General features: G+C 39.3%; 2 protein-coding genes across 9 annotated transcripts in view; both read right to left on the reverse strand.

Annotated features, from left to right (window-relative positions):
• Positions 1-9910, reverse strand: part of LOC135100770 (uncharacterized) — a 66716-nt gene extending 56806 nt beyond the window's left edge. For 4 of the 8 annotated variants that reach the window (XM_064004071.1, XM_064004070.1, XM_064004065.1 and 1 more), the window contains exons 1-2: positions 9669-9910; positions 4493-4629 (exon numbers count right to left, since the gene is read on the reverse strand). In XM_064004071.1, the coding sequence (XP_063860141.1) occupies positions 4493-4499 (7 nt within the window). In that variant the 5' untranslated portion in view covers positions 4500-4629; positions 9669-9910. Of the gene's footprint in view, positions 1-4492; positions 4630-9657 lie in introns of all 8 variants that reach the window. The other 4 variants (XM_064004072.1, XM_064004067.1, XM_064004068.1 and 1 more) reach the window with 3 other exon arrangements.
• A 4694-nt stretch (positions 9911-14604) lies between these two features.
• LOC135100779 (reactive oxygen species modulator 1-like) lies at positions 14605-23130 on the reverse strand. The gene is made up of 3 exons (XM_064004098.1): positions 22990-23130; positions 16564-16724; positions 14605-15625 (listed from the first exon to the last, which is right to left on the reverse strand). The coding sequence occupies exons 2-3, from the start codon at positions 16701-16703 to the stop codon at positions 15517-15519; spliced, it is 249 nt and encodes an 82-aa protein (XP_063860168.1). The 5' UTR covers positions 16704-16724; positions 22990-23130; the 3' UTR covers positions 14605-15516.
• Between the last annotated feature and the right edge of the window lie 286 nt (positions 23131-23416).

Raw genomic sequence — 23416 nt, forward strand, 5'->3', positions numbered from 1 at the left:
GCGTCCCTTCCCAAGCCTTTAACTAACCACCCGGTACAAGCAACGGCCAGGCAGACTTCACCCTATAACGGAAAACGGTGACCTGGTACACCCGACTCTCCGAGGTTATTAGGTATTTCGGTCTTTGCATACAATATATCCTTTCTACGTAACACAGCCACGCTCATTCATTGAACGGTACAATGAAAAATTATGCTGGAAAAGGTCGCAATTTTGGACTATGAGAAAGAATAAAGAAAAAAAGGTATAGCACGTGAGAAAATAATTGTATTTAACGTACTGTTTATTGGTTAAGTTAGATTAGATGCCTTTCTTTCTCGCGACATTTTCTCCTGTGACTGCCTTCTTCCTTGACATTCTAATTCGACAGCTAACCTTGTATGTCCTCTGTGAACATTTCCTAGTCCAATACAACAAAGCAAGACGTGTATATACTCCACAATACTCACGCAATACTCCCTCCAATGCAACACTACCTTACTACACAGCACAACACGAAACATTTTTTTTTATCGTTTTTTATATCTCCTTTTCGCAATTTTATCCAAGTATGCAGTTTTAAATTACTGCGACTTATGATTCGTGTTTTAGCGTCTTAATTAATCAATCAATCCATCAATACAGGGTGGGCCGCGAGTTAAGGTACATACTTCAGGATTTGATAGTTCAAGTAATTCTACGTCGAAAATACTTTACATACATATGCTGTGTTTTGGTTTTGTTTTGCGAGAAATTAACGTGCAAGTTGTGCAAATCCACCACGCAACACACACGGGATAAAATGTACATGATCACACACACACACACACACACACACACACACACACACACACACACACACACACACACCAGCAGAAAGCAAAGATACAGGTGCAGGATTGAACATATCAGCGAGTTCAGCAAAATAAGCCCACATAATACAAACTAAACAAGCCATAACAACTGTAAACAACACAAACGGCAAATTACAGAATCCAACGCCACTTCACAAAATACGATACCGCAGCGCAAGGAGCAGGTGGAGTAAAATAAATTATCACGTTTTGATCCTCGAATAGCGTCTCGGCAACTGACGGTGGCGAAAAATAGCGTGGTTACAGAAATAGACAACCTTTTCTTCCACGCTGCTCTCTCACTCATCTTTAATAGCCACCCTCGCCCTCACCAGACGCGGGGGCACCTGGACTGGCAACCTTACAGAAGAGGAACCACGTCTCGTAGATTACTGACACAAGCAAACATTTAGTTACTTGTTCAACGACGGATTCAACATCAGCTTAGTTTGCACTGTTTATCTCGACCGTTCATTGAGTTCATGAAGATAATAATTTATGTAATGAGTATGTTTTAAAAGAGCAATCCTTTCATCTCCCCGATAACTTTACTTTGGGATCACCAACTGCGCCACTCCTATCACTTGGCTGTCTGACTTAATTATGTCATACAAACGTGGTTGGGTGTTGCATATTTTTATTAATTTCTCACCGCATTAATTTTCATCTAAGAGCTGCTGTGTGTAGATTCAGTACCTGCCTTGTGGGGGTTGGAAGCGGCTTTGTGTAGGTCATCTTGGCCTTTCACGATCTCTTTTTTAATGTCCTTGTGTTTTATCATGCAAGGTAAATTCTTTCAAGTATCGCACATAAGTGATAAGTTTTGCTTAGATACACAAGGCCGAGATACGCGGGAGCCGAGGCATACAACACACGCTAAATTGACATCATTCCTATATAACCAGCTTCTACCAAAGGTCATCCCAGAAAATATCTTTGTTCTTGCTTAAGTCTGACGCCTTAGGTATGTCTTCACTCAACATTTTAAAATGATTAAGCTGTTTATTTCAACATTTCCTCAACAGCTCCAGGACTTTTAACATATAACATCATAAAAAAATAAATAAATAAAATAACTAAACTCCGATAAATCTCAAGGTGGGATAAACATTCTACACTCAACTAACACTGGAATATAAGTTATACTGTTCTGCATGTAACAGTTGCCAGGTCAGAATGCATCACTGAGTCTAGGCTGCATGTAGAGCGCCTGGCACACAGAGATAGGGGTTAACACAAACTGACGTGTATTGACCGAGCGGCGACCGTGGCCTTTGTGGATCCCCAATGACATGCATTCACCGATGGAGGTTGTCCGGTGGCTCGGATAACCGCTACCTACACGCGGCGGCACTGCACGTTACTGAAAACCTGGGGTGGTGGTGGTGGTGGTGGTGGTGGTGGTGGTGGTGTGTGTGTGTGTGTGTGTGTTGCCCACCAGCGGAATACCTAAGGCCCAGGGACAAAAAAGTATAGCCACTAATCACTATTAAGGTGGTTAGAGGCGGAAGTTTCGAAGGGGACCATGTGGGAAAAGAGCGGGGCAGATGTAAGCCACTCAGACCTTTTAGATGGCTTCACTATGTAGCACAATGATCCAAGCAGCGTGGAATATTGTGATTTTTCTCCTCACAACACTGACTGCACTGGCGCTGCTCAATGGTATACGTCAGTGATTCTGTCTGGTAAAGAGGCACCAAACACGTGACTTTAATTCTGACCGGTGTTGGATCTTATTCCCACAAAAATCCATAGATATCTAATTCTTATTCAGTTCTAGTAGTATAGCTTCATCCCTCTAGAATCATTCACTGTTATCATTACTTCCTGCGATTTCGTCTCACGTTTGTGCAGTTTCACAGGAATGTGGAAAAAAACTAATAGCCGCTGTTGCCTTCCTCTGGACCGTGAACCTCTGTAATGCTGTGGTCAAGTCCGCTACTGTACGAGTCATGACGCATTCCCAATTATAGCGAAGCCTTTCTGTGTACAAGGCTTCCTGAAACTGGCCACTTGGTTATTATATATAAGTAACTCCCTCGCCAGACATTGCAACAGATAAGGTGACCAGCAAACAACTGCACAAACCATTACCACAGAACTAACATATCAAGGCGGTCATCTTCATTCAAGAGGTGGAAGCAAGATAAGACATAAGGTATCACTCTCCGAATATACAACGGAGGAGGTTGGGGTTCAAGTCACCTTGCTCTGTCCCTTTTACTCCACTACACGCAGGGTACGAAATTACTTGCACTACTCCACGTGTCTCCGGGCTGATGGTTAGTGACTGCGAAGTGGGTAGTAAAGATCACACATTGATAGTATAATAATAATAGTAATAATAATAATGATAATAATAATGATAATAATAACAATAATAATAATAATAATAATAATAATAATGAGCAAAGTCAAGGATGATGTGCAAGAACGAGCACCAATCATCTTTACAATGCCAAGCTAGTACAGGCTCAGAGAGGGTATCAGGCATTGCCTCTGTCACAGCAGGTGGGCTGGAGTGTGATAAGGCACGTTGCAACACACACACACACACACACACACACACCTAAGAACCTATGATGAAAGGCCTAACGCTTGAGTTCCATACTGATGAATGTAGGTACTTCACGTGCGGCAAGGTGACTTAACAAGAAACACTACTTTGATAACCAATGATAACAAGAGTATACTACACAGTCATCGTTTTGAGAGAGAGAGAGAGAGAGAGAGAGAGAGAGAGAGAGAGAGAGAGAGAGAGAGAGAGAGAGAGAGAGAGAGAGAGAGAGAGAGAGAGAGAGAGAGAGAGAGAGAGTCTTTTCTCAAATACTGAGAACTGTAGCATTGTATAAGGTAAAAATTGTAAGATTCTAGTAAGACCGACTAAAAAGACTACTAGACAAGGCTAGACAGACAGAGACAAGGGTAATATTATCTCCTTGTGCCCACTTGCTGGTGAAATAGAGGAGGAGGAAGAGATGAGGTTCCAGACAATGAACCCAAATTAAAACAAACTCATGAGTCATGAATTAGACGGGCGAAGGAGAAAAAAATATTATAGTGATGAAATAGAACACGAACATTAAATAAAAGACGAAAATGAAGAAGAAAAGAAGAAGAAGAAGAAGAAGAAGAAGAAGAAGAAGAAGAAGAAGAAGAAGAAGAAGAAGAAGAAGAGAAGAAGAAGAACCTAACGGGGGAGGAAGATATCGAGAAGCAGGAAGAGGAACTCACAAGAAATAAAAACAATAACCTTCCCCTCCATCCCCCAATAAAAAAAAAAATAAAATAAAGAAATCAATACATTATATAGATAGATAGATAGATAGATAGATAGATAGATAGATAAAAAAAATCATCAGGACACAAAGACTAAAAACTTAAGAGGAAAACTAAGTGAAGAAATGAAGATAAATAAAAAAAAAAGATGATAAAAAGCAACTGATGAAGAGTTCAATGGCAATAACAAGGAAAACAGGGAGATAAAATGTTAATCAGCCAAGAGACAACTCATCTACCCATCTCATGAGTTACGTAACAAAACAACTCCACAGCTCCACCATGCACACAATCTACGTGTATAAAGAATCAACAGAGCGCCAGCCAGCAACAGCTACAAGGAAGGACTACACTGCGTGGTATTGACTCTGGGCGCTTACTCATCATCAGGGTCAGGCGGCGGCAAATGGACAACAAAGAGGGTTCCCGCGCTTTTCACTTTACTTGTCCTCCTCCTCCTCCTTCACCATCACCACTTCCACCACTACCGCCGACGAGGGTTCCTTCTGTCCTGTTCCTGCAAAGTGGCCGAAACTGCTTTGAACCTGCATGTCATTACTCTGAGAGAGAGAGAGAGAGAGAGAGAGAGAGAGAGAGAGAGAGAGAGAGAGAGAGAGAGAGAGCAGACAAGAGTGAATAAACGTTCTTTACAACCCCGCCACACGCAGACATGCTAAGTAATGTTACGCATAATTGAGTAGTAGTAGTAGTAGTAGTAGTAGTAGTAGTAGTAGTAGTAGTAGTAGTAATAATAATAATAATAATAATAATAATAATAATAATAATAATAATAATAATAGGAACAATACTAATGCTACTACCAATACTACTACTACTACTCCTAATAATAATAATAATAATAATAATAATAATAATAATAATAATAATAACAGATTGAACAGCGCAAAGTACGGTAAGTGATACAAAACCTAAGACAGTTACTTTGCCTGGCTGAGTAGTGAAGTTGTGTAATTTGCCACGTGCAGCTGACAACCCGGACAGATGCAAAAGCTACAGCGTGGCACGAAAATTACACTAGACAGCTGTACCATGAGTTCCCTCCTTCCGCCACAGTAAATCCTACCACCCCCCCCAGGATGAACATTCCACGCACCTACGAGATTTCTCCCTTAATAATTCTTCTTATTATAAATTGGCTTGTGAGGATGGACTGGGGAAAACTGTCGTGATTTGGGCTGAATTTTCATAGAGTAATCTTCTTCAGGATATAGCACAAGACATAGGAACAAATGAAAAGCTGCATTAACCCGGTAGATCTACACATGACAACCCCTATATGAAACAAACATTTCCATAACCATCGATGATCAAATTTATAACCTTTCCAAGCACCTTATTGACTCAGCGAGCTCCCTGTTTACTAGGATAAAACTTAATTCGAACCCACGAAACATTACCCTGGTGGCCACGTGTATCTTTGACCCGATCACCTATAACAATACATCCCCTTAGTCTACATCAGTGCACATACTCAATTGTGCGCCCATGATACGTGACCCAGATACAGCCAGTCACGTGGACCTGGCGGAGTACACAACACCACCAGGATATCTCAACACAAGGGTCCTACTATACCAGGCACACCACTCCAGCTAATCCTTGACTGCGTTCAGTGCCATTCGCTCCTCACACAAACAAATCCTTTAGCTAGGAGAGGAACACAAACAGCAGGGGATTCGTGACTTCTCATCGTGGTTTAGGAGATTAGAAGACAAACAGGTGTGGACAAGAATACCCGGAAAACATTACTCTTGCGAAATAGCTATCTTAGGACTGAATGAAATGGGTGTTGCGCGTGCTAACTTATTTGATGTAAAAAGCCACCAGTGCAGCCAACGACGGGAGGAGGTGGAGGAGGAGGAGGAGGAGGAGATAAAGAAAAAGAAGAGGAAGAAGAAGAAGTGGACGAGGTGGTGGAGTGCTAATAATCAGTTGGTCACGTGGAGAAGACAGTCCGGCCGCGTGGAAGGGGAAGAAGAGGCCGGGGTAAAATCGCTCTTAAATTACTAATTAACGAGGCTGAGATGCTCATGAGGAGAAGGAAAGATAGCTCTTAAAATGTTGAGTTATTACCACAATGAGTAATGATTAAATGGTGTGTGTGTGTGTGTGTGTGTGTGTGTGTGTGTGTGTGTGTGTGTGTGTGTGTGTGTGTGTGTGTGTGTGTGTGTGTGTGTGTGTGTGTGTCCTGTGAACCTTAAGCCTTTCTCTTCACCTCATCCCCTTTTGTTATGGTAAACAGATGAGATTACTTTTGTACACCTGGAGGAACGAAGGGCCTGCCACACGTAAAGTTATGACGTGTGTGACAGTCCCCTTGCTTTATAACCCTAACGTACCTACAACACCTCACACCAACACTCCCGCATCATCATTACAAGATTACCACCGAAGCAACACAACCACCTCAGCAAGTCTGGTTTTGGGGCCAGACTTATCACGGATGTTTGTCTTGGAAATGCAGCGATCTGATGACTTACTATGCCTTTCCTCGACATCACGGGAGCTTTCACGCAGCCGTTTGTTCTGGCAGCTGGTGGCGTAACTCACGTTGATTCTAGAACACGCTTAGGTCGGCTCCACAATGCTTTTCTTACTGAATTACGCCGATATGCCTCACTCTTGGCTGACGAAAGCTATATATTGTTCTGGTAACAATGTATATGTATATTTCGTTGTTCTATACTACGTAATGTACGTCATTACCATAAAAAAAAAGATATATTCTCTATAAAGTCAGTTTGGAGGTTGAGGTGAAAGGAAGTTATGTTGATTAGGTTGAGGAAAGAAGAAGAAGAAGAAGAAGAAGAAAGAGAGAAAAAAAAATAGCTGTGGTAGTGACGTAGCAATGTAGACAGGTATATCATTTTACTTGGAGGACAAAATAAAATAAAACAAATACAAAAGAAAAAAAGAAATAATGTCTACGAGACTGAGTGTGGTGTAATCCTGTAAGTGTATCCTATATCTTAGCGGAATAACCCATGAAGTGGCTATTCGGCTTATGTTACTAATGGAATACTGATACCTTCAAAACACGCGAGGCTGTAAAACGATCAGTCACACTCGGCCTTCATAGCACCAGCTTATCTCGGCTAACATCCCCTGCACTTCTTTATGTGTCACTTCATCCTAATCCACTTCCTTATTCATGATTCTAGTCTCCCTGATGATGACTCCCAAAAGCTTGTGATGAAACGGACGGGTGGAAGAGTGTCGTAAGCCTAAACTTGTATTCGTATCAGTTTGTACAATGCAGAAGACAGGGTATATATAATATTATACAGAAGTAGTAGTACGAGAAGAGTAGGAAAAGTAACCCAAAGATCGAGGGTAAGAACAAGAATTCGAACTGGAGGAACACCAAAAGTTCAACAACAACAACCAGTCTAAGTAAAGAAGTACACATGTAGTTTCTTTTAGAGAGAGAGAGAGAGAGAGAGAGAGAGAGAGAGAGAGAGAGAGAGAGAGAGAGAGAGAGAGAGAGAGAGAGAGAGAGAGAGAAACAAAAACAAAAAAAAACATGAACTTCAGCATTAATTTAGGCTGTATATAATCCAAACACAAAGAGCAACTTTATGAGCAACACCTGACGATGCTTACTACTTCTTGGAACAGGCTGAGTAGCTGAGAGAGAGAGATAGAGAGAGAGAGAGAGAGAGAGAGAGAGAGAGAGAGAGAGAGAGAGAGAGAGAGAGAGAGAGAGAGAGTTGTTGGGTAATTCGAGTGACCCCCTTTATATACTTAAAATATCCTTTGTTCCTCTTCCTTTAGACTTCCAAGATGTTTAGCGCAGTAAAGTCTTACAACTGTGCGACTTTACTAAAGTGTGTGTGTGTGTCTGTGTGTGTTTGGAAGGGCTTGTTCGTTCGTTCGTTCGTTCGTTCGCTCTCTCTCTCTCTCTCTCTCTCTCTCTCTCTCTCTCTCTCTCTCTCTCTCTGAAACTGACACGTCTCTTTCTTCTCTCTTTCCTACCCTCCCGAGCAGTCCTCATCATGTCCTCCATTTCATAACAATCTTATCACTTTCCAATATCATTCCTCCTCCTCCACCCACTTGCTCGCTCGTCATGGAAAAGGAATCTGGAGATCTTTACATCGAGGCAAGTAAAAACCGCAAGTTGAAGAAGCAGCTCTCAGAAAGGTCTGGAATGTGGATACCGGGGGGAATACGAACCAGCAGATAGTGGATATCAAATACTGTAACTGGTACAACTAACCGTTAGGGAATATATATATATATATATATATATATATATATATATATATATATATATATATATATATATATATATATATATTCCCCTGAAATAACGGTCTGATCCGATCCTGTATTTTCTTTGCAAGTCATTCCATAAAACGTGTCGGTAATAATAATGATACGAAGACGACTGATAATAATAATAATAATAATAATAATAATAATAATAATAATAATAATAATAATAATAATGTATACGTGCATATAGGCATCATCTTTTCAATAAATCATAGGTCGGTAAACAATTGAATTGATAGATAATAATAAACAAGCGTTGTTTCTTAATTTACCTTTATAAACGCGAAACGTCATGAAGTTTTTAGAACAGCAACTTGCTTCTATCAATACGAAATTACTGGCCGCCACTAGCCTATATGCAAGATGCATAAAAGATACGTAAAAATCTCACAGTTACACACATCATGAGTGGAAGAATTGTCATCAGACTGTTACAAATATAACAAGAAAACTATTCAAAAATAATGAAAGGCGGTTAATAGCTATTAGCACAGTTGCAGCAAACATTTAGTCTTACATTATGTCATGGTGAGTGTCGAGAGTGATGGGTGGAGAATGCTCTCTAGAAGCCAAAATCCGTGCCACCGACAAGCAAGGCGTGGGCGGCCTGATGTATATCACGTATAATATGAACGGTAACTCAGTATGCATGAGAGAGAGAGAGAGAGAGAGAGAGAGAGAGAGAGAGAGAGAGAGAGAGAGAGAGAGAGAGAGAGAGAGAGGCTGTCACCTAACACTGGAAGGCAGAAACAGGAAATCGTGCGGACGCGAACCAGAAACCTTTGACCAAAACCCTTCACCCCTCGCAATGTCTTCTAACAATGCCCACACCGTGCAGAAATCGTATACACACAATATTAAGCATCTAAGCATCATAAAGAGAGAGAGAGAGAGAAAAAAAAAGTGTATTGTGAGAACAAATAGAAGTTTCACCTGACTATGAAATGGATTCACACTATCATAAAAATATAACGAGATGAGCGTTCCCTGCCTTGCCCTAACCTCATCCTCTGCCAGCCATTCCGCAGGGGGAGTCTGGATCACCATGGATCACCGCACCATAACAAAGCAAGGGGCAGGCTGAAGGTGCACCATTTCCAAGGTGAGATTACATGTAGATCATTAAGCTTGCCAGACACTGGATGGTTACCTTACCAAACCTCAACAACCACGCCAGATCGTGAAGCTAAGGATTTATGGTGCTATTTTGTGGTTCGTGTTTAAAATGAAGGTGGTCATAATATACCTCTCACTGACCTGTCGGAATCAGCTGAGCCAATGAGCCAGCAGACGACGGCACTTTGATGAAGAAAATCCTCCAAGAGACCTGGCCACACCTCCACACAGCCGTTCGCCGCACCAGCACTGACTTAAGTCCTCGCAGTTCAAGTCAAGGATAAGAAAATAGTTCGAAGTGTTCGGAAGAGCCTCGCATGTGCTCCGATATGACGTAAATCTCCCTTTCCTCTCACAGCCAAACCTGCACTGAAGTGGACGAGTTGGCAGGAGTCGCCGTGGCCCCGAGGCCGTGCGGCTGATCAACAGTTGCCAGATGACGATATTTCCTCCCCAATACACTGCCAGTTTCCCTTCGTCCCGCTAAAATCAATTCCGAGAAATATATTGCACTTCACTGCGCATGGTAAAGACTTAATGCGTTTTTTTTTCTTTAAGAAACACAAATAATTAATTTATTTTTTACTACCTTTTTTCAATCACGGCACTGTCACATATAGTATAGCTATGGCTAATGAAGGTGACAAAACTGATAATTTTTATTTCTTCATATATATATATATATATATATATATATATATATATATATATATATTATATATATATATATACGAGTATATATATATATATATATATATATATATATATATATATATATATATATATATATATATATATATATATATATATATATATATATATATATATATATATATATATATAATTAAAAAGATAATGAAGGAATGGCACTATACTGTACACTGTACAGTATACAATTGCTTCAGAACCTTTAATGTCAACATACTTTTCATTTAATGGCTGAAAACACCTTGCAAACTCACGGAAGAGAAACACCGGAGTAAACACAATAATAACATACCATAGAACATTTTTATTACACTTGCCTCCCTCTCAAGATTGGTAAATTACGTGAATTTCAACTAAAAGTCAGACAAGAGCAGTTCACAGTGGGTCTCCATTTCTTATTTATTTATTTTTTTTTTCACTTAGGGAAGGCCAAATCTTTTCCAGATATTGTTTTTTTTTTTTTTTTTGTGACGGAGTTTCTCTCTCTCTCTCTCTCTCTCTCTCTCTCTCTCTCTCTCTCTCTCAGTTTGCGCCCTCGCCCATGTTAACTGATGACCAGGAAGTCAACGTAGTACTTCTTGAGCAAGAGGATAGGTGTGTGGACGATGAAAAATTAGCTATAGATGTCATAATAATCTACACTCTCATCAGGAGCGTTCGGGATAACACTGTGATTCTTGAAATTATAAATGAATTACATACACTCTCTCTCTCTCTCTCTCTCTCTCACAAACGAGGCCTGGCGTTTCGTGGATCTGGCCCCTGGGTGAGTCCTGGGCGCAGCGAGGCAAATGGATAAGCCTCTTATGTGCAGCTCCTGTTCACCTAACAGCTAGTAGGTACGGGATGTAACCCGAAAGGTGTGGCCTCGCTGCCCCGGTGTGTGATGTGTGTGAATAGTCTCAGTCTTACCAAAGGATCGGTCACTATGAGCTCTAGACTTTTTCCGTAGGGTAACGGCTGGGTGACCGTAGGTGAATGAATGACGCACACACACACACACACACACACACAGGATATCACACTGATACAAGATTTATGTTCATTGAATATATTAAGTCTCAAGGTTTGTGGCTTGAAATAAAAGTTATTACTGGGTAAATTTATTTTGTTACAATGATATTGTCTATATGTGAGACAAGGTGCAATGATGTAGATATGGTGAAAATGAAAGATATTGGGTTAGACACTACTTATAAAAGCACGCATACCTTTAGTAGATAAAAATCTTTTGATTGTTATAAAGCATGCTGTCATCCTGAGATGGAGACAAATTCGGAACGGGTACGAAACTGCATGATTTTTTTTTTTTTTTATGTAGGAGGGACACTGGCCAAGGCAACAAAAATCCAATAAAAAAAGAAATAAAAAAAAAGCCCACTGAGATGCCAGTCCCAGAAAAAGATCCAAAGCGGTAGTAAGAAATGGAATGATAAGTGTCTTGAAACCTCCCTCTTGAAGGAATTCAAGTCATAGGAAGGTGGAAATACAGAAGCAGGTAGGGAGTTCCCGAGTTTACCAGAGAAAGGGATGAATGATTGAGAATACTGGTTAACTCTTGCATTAGAGAGGTGGACAGAATAGGGGTGAGAAAGAAAAGTCTTGTGCAGCAGGAAAAGCTTTGATGATTATTTGTGCATATATTCTACTAAATCACGTTTCAGAAACATGAACATTTTGAAGAGTTTGATGATTTTCTTTTGTCACATAACGATTACTATCACTTGGTGTGCGATCTTAATCCTCATACAGATGCTTTGTCCGACCATAGTCAAATTAATGAAGATAATGAAGAAGTATTACCAACAGAAGATATTCATATTATTTTAAGATTTTTATATTTTTCAGGGTACAGATTTAATCAAGATGTCAACCCTGACAGAAGCTCATACAGCATAAAAGTTGATTGAGGTATGTAAGAATAATAATAAAACTATTTTTAATGGAAGGCTGGGTGATGATTGTGGAGTGGGGAGTTTTACAACTTACAATACAATCATATATTATGTTATTAGTATGTGAAATATTGTTAAATCTGTTAAGAATTTTAAGATGCTCAGTTTTGATCCATTATACTCTGATATAGTTTGCACACTTGACTGGAGTTTGAATGTGTGGCAGTGAAACAAATGAGACCACTAAGCAGGAAAGTAATGCAGTTTGTTTGAAACCTGAAAGATACAAAAGTGAAAGGAAAAGTGAGTATGAGAGGTGTTGATGTGAGTAAAGTGAGTGAACTAGTTATGAGTAGGGGGATCTGTCAGTTGATGACATGTCAGCAATTAGAATGTGTATTAATAAAGCCTACTTTAAAAGTTTTTCCACAGTATAGTATATAAAACATCAGCATTTGCTGATTATTGCACTGTCTCCTGCACCTGTCCCCAACAAGACACCAGGTGTGCTGCTGAGGACATTAGCCAGCAGCTAAGGGTGATAGAAGAGTGGGGTGCATGCTGGCAGGTAGCCTTTGCCCCAGAGAAGACTCAGGCAATGGTGGTGTCTCAGTGCCCTGATGTCAGGCCAGCAGTGAAAGGGGGAAGACTGCTTTTTGGTGGTGTTCCTCTCCCATTCCATGATTCCATCAAGATTATATGAGTTGGGGTGAACTGAGCACTATGTTTTGATGGTCACATCGACCATTGCCAAAAAAAGGCCTCCCACAGAGTCTCTGTCCTGTGAAGGATGGCTGCCTTTCTTGAGAGGAAAGGGAAGCTCCTGCCCTATAAAACCAAGATATGACCATTACTAGAGTATGCTTCCCCATCATAGATGCCAAGCACTCCCACACCAAGAGACTGGACAGCATCTAACACCAGGCTCTATGATTGGTGAATGTTGCAGCCTGAGGATGTGAATCCCCTCAGCTCACTGGAACACTATAGGGATGTTGCAGCGATAGTGGTGTGCCACAAGACGCAAGTGCAGGGAGTGCCACATCTGTCTGGGTTGCACCAACTTCCAAGAGTCACTACATGATTCACAAGAACAGCGCACTCAGACAGCGATGCAGTAGAGGTGCTGTGCTCCTGAGCCAGCCAGCACTGACACACCTTTGTGGGCTACGTCTCCAGGATGTGGAACATTTTCATAGCCACTGTGCCTCAAGCCCATCACATGAACACTCAAAGCATAAAAGTAATGCCCCATACTGGAGACAGACAACCCATTCCCCTGACATTAAACAGTGTTAGTGACAACACACAAGTATTCACAGTGCATTAAATGGGAGACAGACAGATTGTGAAAAGACTGAAGTGCTTCAAGACATTTTCTGTGTAGATTAATATATTTTTAGATTTTTATAAGGTGTATATATTTCTATATTTTAATACTACACTAAGTTAGGATATATACATTGTCCTTCAAATAGGTGGTACATGGCAGTGGACCTTTGGACACAAACACTGATATGTTGAGAGAGAGAGAGAGAGAGAGAGAGAGAGAGAGAGAGAGAGAGAGAGAGAGAGAGAGAGAGAGAGAGAGAGAGAGAGAGAGAGAGAGAGAGAGAGAGAGAGAGAGCTTTACTAGTTCATTAGTCTATGAAACATGAATAGTACTGCAGGTATGACCATTGGAATAGATTCAGGAGGTGACAGGGTATTCTATGGGCTCTTCCTCATTAATGGTAGATGATACCATAAGGAAAAGAAGCTTTCCTTATATTTCCTCCAAGACAAGTTTGCTGCTTAAGCATGAAGACAACTGGATAACACTCCTGTAGAGAGATTATGGTATCCTTTGGACTAAATTACACCATATACAACTAGATAAAGTATAGCTATAGGTATCTTTGTTCACCAATAACAGGTAGCATATACCTGCATTATAAAGATGGTGAATACACACAGGCAGCACCTTCATCACATGAAGCCCACTGTATCATCCTTCTTGTCATGGGAAACAGAGATACCTAGTGAGATCTGGCAAGATGCACAAGGCAGCAGTCTAACTTTCTTTTACATGTATATATGATGCATGTATGTACTACTGTAGTACATATATATTTTTAAGATTATAGTAATGATAAAAATAAGGGCATCTTGTTATTATTTTTCACAAAATAAGTAGATGTGCTACATGCCTTAAGCTGACAATGGATTTGGAGTGTATGTATGTGCACCGACTAGATTATGCCCTTTTGTGGGATGTCAGCCTGCTACAGAGACAGGAAGTGTAAATATAGCTAAGAAACTCCTTCCTAGACATGTGCACTCTCTGCACCTTATTCCAGTTGCTCCAGTCCCCACAATATTCTTTTATCTGCTTTAAAATTCATATAGCATCTTTCCTCTCATCCAACATAGTAACTTGGGATCATAAATACATGAAATAAACATGAAATACATGAAATAAATAACATCACATATACATGTATATACATTTTTAATCACACTTCAAAAATTACATCTTATACAGCTTAGCCCCTAGTTAGAGCCAATACTAGATTCTGAACATAAAATGTAAACCCTAAAAGATGAACAATGCACTGCTTACATGCACTGCCTATTGTAAATACATAAGGTCAATCCATTACATTACTTATGTCATTTTGGAATATGTCAAGTATAAAAGAAGCAGTCATTCTCATGATTATATGGCTGATGTAAAAGTTTCATCCATCAAAAATTAAGAAGTTCATATAACAATATTTCAAAGGAGCCACTTTAACATAATTATCATCCTTCCTTTCACCTCTCCATTTAACTAAACTGAAAACAATAAAAACACTTATTAATAAGCTCATTTTCCATGACAAACAAAGACTAAAGAAAATAATCAATCAAAATGATGCACTGCTTCAGATGAATGATCCATATAGCCATTCACATATGCCATTTAAGGCCATGACTGTCAATACCCTCACAATGATAATACTGCACCCTGCAGAGAAAATAGTTTAGTTGGTGTCCTGATTTTTAAAATAGTAAACATCAATTGTACCTCCATTTATGAAGACTGCAATTTCTGTATTGAAAGGTATAAATTCCATATTCTGAAATACTAATATGCATATCTTGCCCATCAAGCCACTTTTTCAATTGTCACAAACATAACAATAACAATGATCATCCCCTATTGGATATATGTTCATTAAACTGTCTACTTAACTGCACTGGTTTTATTAATAACTCCTCTAATCCACAATGAATAAACTCAGTTTACCTAATATATGTGCTGAGTCATAATCTGTATACCCCAACCAGGTTTCAGCAGTGTTAAACAGTCATCATAAATTGGGAAAGAAACACAAATCTAAAGCCAGTTGTGTCCTGTGCCCTCAGCATCTGATGCCAGCACCAATAGACATAAAGGTGCCAAACGTACCACCAGACTGGAGCATTACCTTGCCCACATTGTTCAAGAGTTCACGGCCACGCAGCCCATACCTGTGAATGGATGGTGCTGTTTGGAGGAAGGCTAATATATGGTGAAAAGTCTATGAATTCTTTGGAATAAATGATGATGACTCATATTCTAGCAACTCCTTTGGACAAGACATAAAAAAAAAAAACAAAAAAAAAAAACTAAACACAATTCTGCACTGGACCAGTAATTATGTAGAAACCTTAAGGTTGTGTGTGTGTGTCTAATAAAACAGATATTTCAAAATTTGTTTGTTATCTATGGGGAGAGACATAATTTTTCTGGGAACTTGTAGGTGCTTCTAATGAGGGATGGCAACAACTAACTAAACATTTGCAAATTGATAGAAATGCTATTTGTAAACTTGTACATTTTCTTGTATGAGTTAAAAATAAGTGGAAAATCTTGCCAGATTATAGAATATAAAGAAACATGGATATTTTCTGGAGATCAGTGATGTGGGATATCAACAATGAGCTGAAGTTAATGAAGAGACAGATGACATGTTAAATGGACTGAATCCAATTTTCTGCGACTACCTTCTTCATATTATGCTGTTAGACATCTAATAACATATCTCTTGGTCAACTATAGTATACAATATATCCTTTGCAGCTTTATATAACATGAATAAAAACAACTTACGAATTAGCTACATCATCTCATATATGCAAAGTATGACATAACAATCATTATCTCCATATATGAAAATGAAGTTATGTGCAATATAGTAAGAGAGAGAGAGAGAGAGAGAGAGAGAGAGAGAGAGAGAGAGAGAGAGAGAGAGAGAGAGAGAGAGAGAGAGAGAGAGAGAGAGAGAGAGAGAGAGAGAGAGAGAGAGAGAGAGAGAGAGAGAGAGAGAGAGAGAGAGAGAATTATAAAATATTCTCAAGCAGAACAATCAAGTCCTGTAAAATGACATTTTTGGATTACATAAACTTATTTCAGAGAGTATACATACCTAAGGGCAGTGAACCCACCAAAGAGTGCTCCTGTTGCCATGCCCACTGAGAAGCCCATCATAAAGCCCAGCTTGACCCGGTCCCAGCAGCTTGGTCCTTGACCTTGCTGATAGATGCTTCCTGCTGGCATAGCTGGCATGGTGGTGATCAGTGGCTACTCCTGCCAAGAACAAAAATAATAAATATGCAAACTTTGAATATCCATTAAGGGTCCCTCATACTACAAACTAATTTACAGCAATTTTTATATTACTCTTCTGATTCTCCTCTTAATCCAATCATAACCATGATTATTTCAATACTTACATGTGTATATGTAAACTCAACTCATAATTTCTGCAGAGTTAGGTTCATCAGTAGTACATGTATTTAAATTTCCCATTACCTGAATAGCATATCCCCATAAGGAGTTATGTTAATACCTGTAGTTCTGCTCCATGAATGTATAAACACACTATATCAATAAAAAGCTAAGAAATCGTACTTTACAAGTACACAACACAAACAGACTACAATATACCTATATGTTAGGTAGCTAAAAATAAACATATAGAATTGTACAAAAATAAATAAATATTTTATATATATATATATATATATATATATATATATATATATATATATATATATATATATATATATATATATATATATATATATATATATATATATATATATATATATAATAGCTTAACAATAAAATAAGAATAAATAGTATTTATGCACTGGGCAAAGAACAGGAAAGGTTACCTACCTGAGCAAGAGGAAAGGAAAGTGGAATTGTTTTCCTTAGTCCAGGAGTGAGAAAGTGGGAGAGATGGTCCATGTAAGAACATAAGAAGAACAAAAGAAAATAAAGGGAAGTTGCAAGAAGCCATCATGTCTACATGTGGCAGTCCCTGTGTGAAAAATACCTACCTATTTCTATCCATCTGCATAATCTTCTTTTAAAAGCTCTCTAATGACTCAGCATTAACAGCCCAATTACTGAGTCCATTCCATTCATCTAGTACCATTCTATTAGAGAACCAATTCCTTCTTATCTTTCTTAAACCTAACTTTTGAAGCTTGAACCCATTATTTCTTGTTCTATCCTGATAACTGATACAAAGAAAATTGCTTATGTCACCCTTGATATATCCCCTATATCACTTAAAGACCTCAATCAGATCCCCTCTTAACCCATGCCTCTCTAAGGAATTAAGTTTGAAAGCTTCAGTCTCCTTTTGCAAGGAATAACCCCATCCCCTCTATTCCTTTAGTTATACTCCTTTGTACTGATTTTAATAGATCCTATCCTTGTAATATGGGGACCAGAACTACACAGCATGATTTAGATGAGGTCTGACCAGCACTAAATATAACTTTAATATTACTTCAGGGTTTCTACTTTTATTACTCCTAAAAATTAATCCTAATACCCAATCTGGCTTATTTCTGGTCTCTGTACGTTGTTTTCTTAGATGGAGATAAGAGCTAACTATAAGGCACTGTTCAAATGAGGCATTTTCAACCACAGCGGCCACCACGCCTAAAGTGCTATAATCATACCTCATTGTGCTTTATGGGAAAAGACCTATGCTAGTGCTGTCCCATCTCCATATCTTTTTTTAATATCCAATTTAGCCTTGAATCATGTATACTTTTTTGCATTTACTATCTTCTCATCCAGACTGTTCCATACATCAATACTTCTATATGGGAAACAATACTTTTTGACATCTTTTCTACAAGTGCTCTTCTTCAGCCTCTTTTCATGCCCTCTAGTATCACATGTATCTCAAATCATCAAGTTACTCCAGTCCATCTTTTCCACTGCCTCATATGCTTTATGGATCAAAATCAGTTCTCCCCTTCTCTCCTTTTTTTTTCCAACACTGGTAGATGTAAGCTTTCCAGTCTTTCTTCATATGTCAAGTCCCTGATGTTTGGTACCACCTTCATCTCTGAACTCTCTCCAACCTCCTTATATCCTTTTTCTTGTAGGGTGACCATACTACCACTGCATATTCCAGTCTAGGTCTAATCAGTGATAAAATCATCTTCCTGATCAACTCTTCATCCATATATGCAAAAGCCAGCCTTATTCTTCTCAACAAGTTATAAGTTTCTCATATAATTTTGTTAACGTGTTTCTCTGGGGTCAAATTCCCAGTAACTGTAACACCTAGATCCTTTTTCTCTTCTGCTCCACTCAACCTTTCATCATTCAACACAAAATTTCCTTTTACTCTCCTCACACTCTTTCCAAATTCTATTACTTTACATTTCTTTAGATTATGGAATTTCCATACATTATGACTACACTCTGATATCTTATTCAGGTCTTCTTGTAACACTCCATAATCCACTGCATTCTCAACTTTTTCAGCAACTTGGTATCATTCACAAAAAGGCTCATGTAGCTATTCACACTCTGTCATATTATTTATATAAACCAGAAACATGATTGCTGCAAGTACCTTGGGGTACTCCACTTGTGTCTTTCCTCCATAATGATTCCTGACCTTTTACCACTGTTTGCATCTCTCTAATAGTCAAGAAATTTTCCATCCATCTCAGCAGGCCACCCCTTAGCCCACTGTCATGCTTCAACTTCCACAGTAATTTCCTATGCAACACTTTATGAAAGGTTTTCTTCAGATTTAAATAAACACAATCTACCCAACCATCTCTCTCTCTCTCTCTTGCATTATATCCACCACTCTAGAATAAAACCTCAGTAAGTTTGTAACACACAAACTCCCTCTCCTAAACTGTTGCTTTGTTATCACTTCATTTTCTTCTGGGTACTGCATCCATTTATCCTTCACTAATCTTTCACACATCTTACTCATCACACTTGTTAGAGACACAAGTCTATAATTCAAAGGCTTCTCTTTGTTATCACCTTAATAGATTGGGAATTGGCTCTCTTCCATTCAATCAGGACTCATTTAGGGAGCTCTCAATAATACTGTGGACCCATGTCAATTACTGACTGCATTCTTTTGATATCCATCCTGACACTCCATCAGGTCCCAGGGCCTTTCTAACATCTAATTTCTCCAACTGTTTCTGGACATCTTCTATAGTCACTTGGATTTACCCTAGACCCATTTCCTCACTCATCTCACTCTGCCCCACAAATGTTCTCTCTTTTGTGAACACTGCTTGAAAACTCTTGTTCATTATCTCTGCCATTTCAGCCAGATCCTCAAATGTTTGACCATTCACCTTCAAACTACTTATTCCTTCTCTATTTTTCATTTTGCTCTTCATATATCTGAATAACAGTTTTTTGTTCCTCCTTACATTTGTCCATAACATCTTTCTCATAACTCTTCCTTTCTTCTCTAATAATTCTTACATAATCACTTCTTGTAGTTGTGTAGTTTTGCCATAGCTCCTGTGTACTTTTCCTCCTCCATCTATTTCATGCCTTCTCCCTCTCCTCCCTTACTATTTCACATCTTTTATATACCAGTCACTGTTATATCTTCTCTTTGTATTTACTTTCATTATATATCTTTTTACTCTCTCCTCATATATATTGATGTGTGTGTGTGTGTGTGTGCATGCCAAACAACGCACAGGCAGGTCCAAGCAGTACCAGGATGGATGTGGAGAAGGCAGTATGTGTTTGGCTACTGCATTGTCATTTGAAACGGCACAAGCAGTGAGAGATGACATTGAGTTCATCCAATTTTACTGGATAGACTTACTCATGGCATGTATACAACCTTGTATCTGAGTTTAAGAGAACATGAAAGCAAGTTTTTCTATTATTTTAGAATTTTGGTGAAATCGTGCTATGATAATGCACATTCTCTTTGCTCACTGGTAGCATTGCAGCCAATGAAGGAGTGCAGTGCCTTCCAACCATGGCGACTGCCACTCTGTGTAAATGACGCCATAGCCTTCAATGTATCTTGAACTGCCCACCAACTGTAAGGGGCATGGCAGTACTGCTGCAGTTATGTGTGAACAATCCTACTGGCTACTAATGACTTTGCTACTAAACGTTTGAAAATGCCTTGTGTGAACAGGACTTAAGACTTTCTTGGTGTCACATGCCTTTTGTCTAAGCTTCAAATCATTCCTCTCTTCTATGCATAGGTACCTACAATGATCTCAACAAGCTTGCAAGCATATATTTCACGTCTACAGTGTGTGTGTGTCAGATACTATATGCCTGGTTAAAACTGTGCTATTTATGTAATTCAAGCTTTTATCAATAGACTGAACAGACATATTTTATCTTTTTTTTTTTTTTTTTCAAAACTGTATACCTTAATCACAAGTAAATCAAGAGATGTGTATGTTTTGAGGTTTGATTAACAGGTATCTTTTTTTTTGGTGGGGATAGGTGAATCTGGATATCATATCTGTGTTACATACAAGCACAAAACTCATTCACATGTCATGTAGAAGGTTCAGTGACCTTGCCATAAATGTAAAAAAAAACTGGGGGGCACATGTCTAGTATGACTGTAATAACACTTGAGTGTGGTGAAATTTGACATTTTCTAAGTCCAGCAAGCTTTGCACCAGTCAAGAATAAACACTGAAACGATTTTCTATTGTTTAAAACTTGGATTTGTAGATGGCGGCATATTAGGATTTCATGGTATCTATAGAACTGATTCCTCCAATCATGCATTGTCACTTGTGAGACCATTTGTGAGGCCAACAATTACGACTTTCCATGGTAGGTTCAGTTACACTTTTTATTTGTTCTAGGGAAACATCAGGTGTTCTGATAGAGGCTCACTGTCATTTGTTAATATGGCTAGCCAGTGGAGGAAGGTGAAGTGAAAAGTGCAAGTGTTTGGCAGGAAAAAAAAAGTCACTTGAAGTGAAAAGTGTGAGTGTTTGGCAAGAAAAGTCACTATGTGGGATATTAAGCAACAACAATGTTTAAGATGCAATACATATAGATGTAAAGAAGAGGTTCCTTGTGTTTATTAGCAAACCTGTCAAACTGTACCCATCTCCATCATCCTGAGAATCTCCACACCACACTGCTAAGTCATAATGGTATAATTTTTTAGTTTTTGAATGCCCATATTTCACTTATTTCTCATCCCCATCCCCCCAAAAAAAAACTGATTCCCCACATGCCCCTAAGCTTGTTTGAGGGATTTAGGGTGGGGGGTTGAGGGATTCTTATCAAGAAATACTTTTTTTTTCTTCTTTTATGGGAGGATGGGGAATCATTGTAGTTCACCAGGGTCATAAGCTTCTTATGGCACTAGTGTCAACGTAGGATCCCCGGCTGGCTAGGCTGCGCCTGGTACGTCCGAGTTGCCAGTTGTGTATTTTCCTTGCAGTGTTACCAGAGCAGGCAAGGATACTTCTCTCTCTCTCTCTCTCTCTCTCTCTCTCTCTCTCTCTCTCTCTCTCTCTCTCTCTCTCTCTCTCCAGACAGACAGACTGTTACATTGTTAAATATGCATAGTCTCTCTATCTCTCTCTTTCTCTCTCTCTGATTAGAGAGAGAGAGAGAGAGAGAGAGAGAGAGAGAGAGAGAGAGAGAGAGAGAGAGAGAGAGAGAGAGAGAGAGAGAGAGAGAGAGAGAGAGAGAGAGAGAGAATGCTTGTCTCACATTGTAAAAGTCATCACATCTCTTGCCAGAGAGAGAGAGAGAGAGAGAGAGAGAGAGAGAGAGAGAGAGAGAGAGAGAGAGAGAGAGAGAGAGAGAGAGAGAGAGAGACTATGCACATTTAGCAACATAATTGTGACATCTGTGGAGAGAGAGAGAGAGAGAGAGAGAGAGAGAGAGAGAGAGAGAGAGAGAGAGAGAGAGAGAGAGAGAGAGAGAGAGAGAGAGCGATAGTATCCTCATCTGATCTGGTAACGCTGCAAGGAAATTACACAACTGGAAACTCAGACCTGCCGGACGCGGCCCTGTCAACCGGGGACCCCACGTCGACATTAGTGCCCTTCTTTTGCATTAAGTCATATTGCTTCTACCGGTTTGGAGGAGAGCGACACTACTTCTAACAATAATACTCTGTGGATGATCGAATGCATAACTCTTAGGACCAGGAGACTCATCTTTGGTAACTGTGCCAATTAAATTCAGATGACAATCTCCACGATTTTTGCTACAATTGTGATAATATATCCAATCCACAGAGTTAGATCAACTCTTCGGACAAGAGGCACTCAATTGTTACTGGCATGTCTTCAAGATCAATTGGTCACATTGCACTTAATTAATGTCAAGCTTCGTTATTTTTAGCAGAATCAATGCAACCAAGATTCGAGGTCTCACTGCAAAGGTCGTGCGTGACGACACTCAGGTGACGACGAACTCCGTACTTAGTGACACCTAAGACCTGTAAACACTCCCATGCACAAGCCGTCTTTACCTGTAAATGTGTTAACACTCCACAGGAAACAGGTGACAAGCTGCTACTATAGAATGACCTGTAACAAACCTGGTAGAGAAGGAAGAGCAGAGAAGGCACAGCGTGTGGTAAAGGACTAGCCGACGATGTAAACACACTGGGCTTTACAACGGCGCAGCGCCCCTGCTGCCTCATGTGGGAATCAAGGTCACTATAAAAATTAGACTGAAATAACATCAGAATCGTTTGGTTTGGGTTCATTCGCATTTTTGTTAGAATGCTATTTGTTTATGTTTTTCTTCTTTTGTTGCTTCGCTGGTTGGTCTCGACTCGACGCACTTCCAACGTGAATGATACGAGACAGCACGTTCCTTGATCACTACAGTAAAATAGTGTAACATTTAAACGCTGCATTAAATATAATGACACATATTTCTTCATTTATCTCTAATTTCCAACTTTTCTCTCTCTCTCTCTCTCTCTCTCTCTCTCTCTGAGAGTGAAGATTTACGGATTT

The sequence above is a fragment of the Scylla paramamosain genome, chromosome 5 (genome assembly GCF_035594125.1).
Source record: "Scylla paramamosain isolate STU-SP2022 chromosome 5, ASM3559412v1, whole genome shotgun sequence".
NCBI lineage: Eukaryota > Metazoa > Arthropoda > Malacostraca > Decapoda > Portunidae > Scylla > Scylla paramamosain.

Bases quoted from the DNA above. Each gene is read 5' to 3' on its own strand.
- LOC135100779 (XM_064004098.1), bottom strand. From the start codon at position 16,703: ATGCCAGCTATGCCAGCAGGAAGCATCTATCAGCAAGGTCAAGGACCA. The intron at 15,626-16,563 runs GTATGTATACTC...ATCCATTCACAG, and splicing joins GGTGGGTTCACTGCCCTTAG to GTATGGGCTGCGTGGCCGTG.